Source organism: Oncorhynchus clarkii, chromosome 28 (assembly GCF_045791955.1).
Source record: "Oncorhynchus clarkii lewisi isolate Uvic-CL-2024 chromosome 28, UVic_Ocla_1.0, whole genome shotgun sequence".
NCBI classification, from domain to species: domain Eukaryota; kingdom Metazoa; phylum Chordata; class Actinopteri; order Salmoniformes; family Salmonidae; genus Oncorhynchus; species Oncorhynchus clarkii.
This window is the reverse complement of record NC_092174.1, coordinates 37821640-37827592: the sequence shown is the minus strand read 5'-3', so window position 1 is coordinate 37827592 and position 5953 is coordinate 37821640. Positions and strand designations below refer to the sequence as shown.

Here is a 5953-nt window from a genome sequence, read left to right as displayed (position 1 = left end):
AAAGTTGTTCAAACAGTCTCCCTCTTGTTCCGTTCAAGAATCTTGTTTCCCTTTTTTGCTCATTGGGGAATGTGATGGGGAAATTCTGCCGTGGAACTTTGGTTTTAAGGCGTGGGTAGGAAAGTCCATTTCACCTCTCTCTACCTGCACCAGGAGTATATATATGGCTCTGGTGAGGAGTAGGACCTCACACAGCCACTGAAGCTCTTTGTCTGAAGACAGCAGCTCGTCACATCACAGCACCACAGAAGAAGAGATGGCCCAGATCAGAGCCCCTGTTATTGTGCTGCTCGTGCTCCTGGCTGTGGGGCTGTTTGCTGCCGAGGTTTCTGCAGCTAAACAAGGTCAATATTGGATGTGAAAGTTTTGTCTCAGTCCGTCTGTCTGTCTCCCTCTCTCCTTGTTTTTTGCAAATGGTGTTTTTTAATTGCCATACAAGATAAAGTTTCTTGTCTTTTTGCTCAATAGGTTTTCCTAGAGGCTGTTGTACGAGTTACTCCCAGGGTAGGATGGCCATCCGTCTCATCCTTGGCTTTTCCATACAGACAGTGATTGACGGGTGCAACATTGATGCTATCATGTGAGTGACTCTGGAAGGCCTAACAGTAGAACTGGGACAAATTGCAAGTAAAATGATAACATTAATTGTAACACATGTAGTATTTCTTCAATTTAAGTATATCATTAAGTATAAAATAATTGTACAACAAATGCATTGCTTCATTTGCGATGTGATATTATAGAGATGTAAGCCTATAAAGCACAGATGATTGACTGATGTTGTCTCCTCAACATGTTCTCTTCCAGTTTCCACACTGTCAGAGGGAGATTCCAATGTGTGGATCCCACCAAGGACTGGGTTATGAAAGCTGTTCGCAAGCTGAGGTAAGAATTCATTCATATTTATTCAGGATAAAATGATTTGGCTCCTTGGAATTGAATTATACTGACAGTGTGTGTAGGGTTTATCATAAGGATATTAGGTAAAACGATGGTATAAGAAATGGATGACATAACTTTATTTCTTCTCTACAGGGAGAGAGCGGAACGATTGAACAAGAAAAGGTCATAGGAATAGTGTTCATCACAAGGGTACACGGGACGAAGAGTTTGTGTTGCTATCTTCATTGACGGAGGAGAATGCAAACATGCTGGAAGCCTGCTATCTCTAAGGATATCCAACTACCTGAATTTTATCAGACATTTCTCTGTGCTGAAAAGGATAATAAATGAAGAATATAAACAACGCGGAGCACCTGGACACAGCCCTTAGCCGTGGTATATTGGCCACATATGACAAACCCCTGAGGAGCCTTATTGCTATTATAAACTGGTTACAAACATAATTAGAGCAGTAAAAATATGATTTATTGTCATACCGATAGTATATGGTCTGACATACTACAGTTGTCAGCCAATCAGCATTCAGGGCTGGAACCACCTAGTTTATTATTTTACATAACCTATTTGTATGTCATGACTTCGGCTGAGGTCGGCTCCTCTCCTTGTTGGGGCGACGTTTGGCGGTCGGCGTCACCGGCTTTCTAGTCATCACCGATCCATGTTTCCTTTTTCCTTTTGTTTTGTCTTGACTACACACACCTGATTTCTATTCCCTTATTATGTTCCTTATTTACCCTCTCGTCTACCTTTCTGTTTCATCCGTGATTGTTTTGTGTTACCGTGTGTGTTGGAGGGTTTTTCTCTATACGTTATGTTTCCTTGTTGGAGATATTCCAGTTTTGAATATTTTGAGTAAAGTCTTTTGTGTTTTCTCAAACCTGTGTCCTGAGCCTGACTCAGACAACGAACCCAGCATTTTATCACATTGTATGTGAAATCATCTGTGTTGGCAGAGTTTAATGGTATAATCTTGTTGTATGAGCATCAGAAATCACATGTTCTAACCCTTTTATTCATAAAGGTCTTGTGTATGATCAGATCATTGATCACATCTGTTATATTTAACAGTTACTGTTACATTTTATATATATAATAAATCATATATTTTACTAAGAATTCTCACTTCTTTTGTGTCTTCATCTTGTGTGGTATGAGTGGGGCTCCTGAGTGCCACAGCGGTCTAAGGCACTGCATCTCAGTGCTTGAGGTGTCACTACAGACATCCCTGGTTTGAATCCAGGCTGTACCACAACCGGCCGGTTTAGGCCGTCATTACAAATAAGAATTTGTTCTTAAAACCTCTTTGGGCTAGGGGGCAGAATTTTCACTTTTGAATAAATAGCGTGCCCAATTTCAACTTCCTGCTACTCATGCCAAGAATATAAGATATGCATATTATTCATAGATTTGGATAGAAAACACTCTGAAGTTTCTAAAACTGTTGAATGATGTCTGTAAGTATACCAGAACTTATGTAGCAGGCAAAACCCAGAGGACTAACTGTTCAGATTAGTTATTTTTTTTAGCCCTCTCCGTTCCCTGAGTTGTCTTTGCCAAGGGATATTTCATAGGAACCTGTTTTCAGTTCCTACCGCTTCCCCTGGATTTCACCAGTCTTTGGAATTTGGTTGTGGTTGTTCCTTTGTGCAATGAAGAAGTAGGCCAACTCGGAACTAGGGACACTTTTGTGAGTTGTGCAAGACGTGAAAAGCAGTGCTGGTTTGTTTTCATTCCTGTATTGAACACAGAAAGACCCGACTACAATTTGATCGATTATTAACGTTTAAAAATACCTAAATTTGTATTACAAAAGTAGTTTGAAATAGTTTGGCAAAGTTTATAGGCAACGTTTGAAATATTTTGTAGTGACGTTGCGTTTTTTGTAAGCTGTTTTTTTCTGGATCAAATGCGCTTTATAAATGGAGATTTTGGATATATATGGACGGAATTAATCGAACAAAAGGACCAATTGTGATATTTATGGGACATATTGGAGTGCCAACAAAAGAAGCTTGTCAAAGGTAATGCATGTTTTATATTTTATTTCAGCGTTTTGTGTAGCGCCTGTAGGGTTGAAATATGCTAACTCCTTTGTTTACTGCTGGTGCAGATGGTGCAGGCTATAAGATAATAGCTTCTTATGCTTTCGCCAAAAAGCATTTTTAAATCTGACATGTTGGCTGGATTCACGAGTGTAGCTTTAATTGAATATCTTACATGTGTGATTTAATGAAAGTTTGAATTTCATAGTATTTTATTTGAATCTGGAGCTCTGCATTTTGCCTTGCAATTGGCCAGTTGAGACATTTGCGTCTATCTATTGCGTCTATTGCGCCAATCCCAAAGAGGTTTAACTGACTTGCCTAGTTAAATAAAGGTTACTTTTTTTTGGACAGCACAATGACAGATACTAACTGATGAAGCAGACAGACAGAGAAAATATCGTATAGTAACTGTGGAGGACAATACACCATGAGAGGTCACCAGTGGGTGGATGTAGTAACTGTAGAGGACACTACACCATGAGAGGTGTCGTGTTTTTACTATCATTAACTGAAGACTTTTAGTTTTTAGCAAAGATTCTCTGTAATTAGAATTTCGTGATTAACTAATCAGGAAAATGGAATTAACTAGGAAGTCAGGGGGAAATTAAAATATTCAGATTACAAAGTTATAATTTTCCTAATATAACTTTTCAGATATTTTAATATCTGATCAATTAGTCTTCTGAATAATGACTTATTTATTTTATGTTAGTCTCATTCCAAATGTCGTAAATTGTTTGTTATCTGCACGAACCCCGTCTTCACTATGAGTCATCCATACATCAATTGTCTTAAATCATTTATTTATTAACTAACTAAACAATCACAGAAGTGCACACACAAACAAACAGTAAATAAGTAAATATGGTTTCAAGAAATTATAGGGAATGTGCCCTAGTGGGCTAAATAGGCATGGCGGCTTGTTAGACAAAAGGGAAGTGGGGGTCGACTGAGATAAGACAACACATAGTTGATAATTATAACAATTGAAATGCTAATCCTTTGCACATGAACGCTCACTCATTCGGGAACAATTGCAATCAATATATATATTTCCGCTCAGTGTGTCGTCGGGATCTCTGTTAAAAAGTTTGATCTGTTGGAGAGTATCCGACCTCTCTCTCTCTCTGGCGTGGTTAGAATGGGTAGTTCAGAGTGACATTCATTCAGGTCGTTATAGAATAGATGTTTTCGGCGGTTGTCGATTTTCCCGTTCAATTATACCAAATTCCTAGCTGCAGACTAGTAATTAATATCAAAGACTTATTCTTATTCTGCCGGTATCGATAGTCTAAGAGTTTAACCACGTGGGATGGTTAAAAGATTCAGCAGTCTGGTCTCAAACCTTGGCCCTCTCGTAATTGAGAGCAACATGGTCTGCCTATTTCTCAGGCCCAGAATCTAGAATATGCATATAATTGTCAGATTAGGATAGAAAACACTCTAAAGTTTCCAAAACTGTCAAAATATTGTCTGTGATTATAACGGAACCCATATTGCAGGCTAAAACCACAGCGGTACGCTCTGTGCCAGCTCCTCCCATTTGCCGTGCTAGAGTGGGCATTCAGCCAGGTCGGATGGTGTCGGCTCAGCGCTCCTGGTCTCCGGTGCGTCTCTTCGGCCCAGGATATCCTGCGCCGGCTCTGTGTACTGTGTCTCCGGTGCGCCTTCACTGCCCAGTGCGTCCTGTGCCAGCACCCCGAAAGTAAGCATCCAGCCAGGACTGGTTGTGCCAGCTCTACGCTTGAGACCTCCAGTGCGACTCCACTGCCCAGTGTATCCGGTGCCTGCTCCACGCACCAGGCGTCCAGTGCATCTCCCCAGTCCGTGAGACCTGTTCCAGTTCCACGCACCAGGCTTCTAGTACGTCTCCTCAGTCCGATGAGACCTGTTCCGGCTCCATGTACAAAGCCTCCAGTGATGATCCATGGCACGAAGCCTCCAGTGATGATCCATGGCCCGAAGCCTCCAGTGATGATCCATGGCACGAAGCCTCCAGTGATGATCCATGGCCCGGAGCCTGCAGTGAGGATCCATGGCACGAAACCTCCAGTGATGATCCATGGCCCGGAGCCTGTAGTGATGATCCATGGCACGAAGCCTCCAGTGATGATCCATGGCACGAAGCCTCCAGTGATGATCCATGGCCCGGAGCCTGTAGTGATGATCCATGGCACGAAGCCTGCAGTGATGATCCAGGAAAAGGAGCCTCCAGCAACGGTCCCCATCCCGGAGTCTCCGACGACGGTCCCCAGTCCAGAGCCTCCGGCAACGGTCCCCAGTCCGGAGCCTACGGCGACGGTCCCCAGTCCAGAGCCTCCGGCGACGGTCCCCAGTCCGGAGCCTCCGGCGACAGTCCCCAGTCCAGAGCCTCCGGCGACGATCCCCAGTTCGGCGCCTCTGGCGACGGTCATCAGTCCGGAGCCTGCGGTGAGGGTTCCCAGTCCGGAGCCTTCGGCAAGGGCTCCCAGTCCAGAGCCTTCAGCGAGGGTTCCCAGTCCAGAGCCTCTGGCGACGATCTACGGTCCGGAGGTCCCGGCGACTATCCCTGCACGAGAGGCGCCACCGAAGTGGGCGGGGCCTCAAGCGGAGCGGGGTCTGCGTCCCGCACCGGAGCCCCCACCGAGAGTAGATGCCCACCCGGACTCTCCCCTATAGGTTCAGGTTTGCGGCCGGAGTCCGCTCCTTTGGAGGGGGGCTTTTACCCCCAAGCCATAAGACTCCTGAACAAGTAATCAAATGGCCACCCGGACTCTTCACATTGTCTCCTCCCCAACCCCTCTTTTACGCTGCTGCTACTCTCTGTTTATCATATATGCATAGTCACTTTAACTATACATTTATGTACATACTACCTCAATTGGCCTGACTAACCAGTGTCTGTATATAGCCTCGCTACTGTATATAGACTCTATACTGTATACAGCCTTCCTACTGTATATAGCCTTGTTATGGCGTCACTACTGTCATTATTCACTGTCTTTTACTGATATTTTTTATTTCTT

General features: G+C 43.7%; 1 protein-coding gene across 1 annotated transcript; it reads left to right on the top strand.

Moving 5' to 3' along the window:
• Positions 1 to 256: 256 nt before the first annotated feature.
• On the top strand, positions 257 to 1072 carry LOC139387350 (C-C motif chemokine 20-like). Its single transcript, XM_071133480.1, has 4 exons — positions 257 to 344; positions 469 to 580; positions 808 to 885; positions 1036 to 1072. Exons 1-4 carry the CDS (start codon positions 257 to 259, stop codon positions 1070 to 1072), a joined length of 315 nt encoding a protein of 104 aa, XP_070989581.1.
• The last annotated feature ends 4881 nt before the right edge of the window (positions 1073 to 5953 follow it).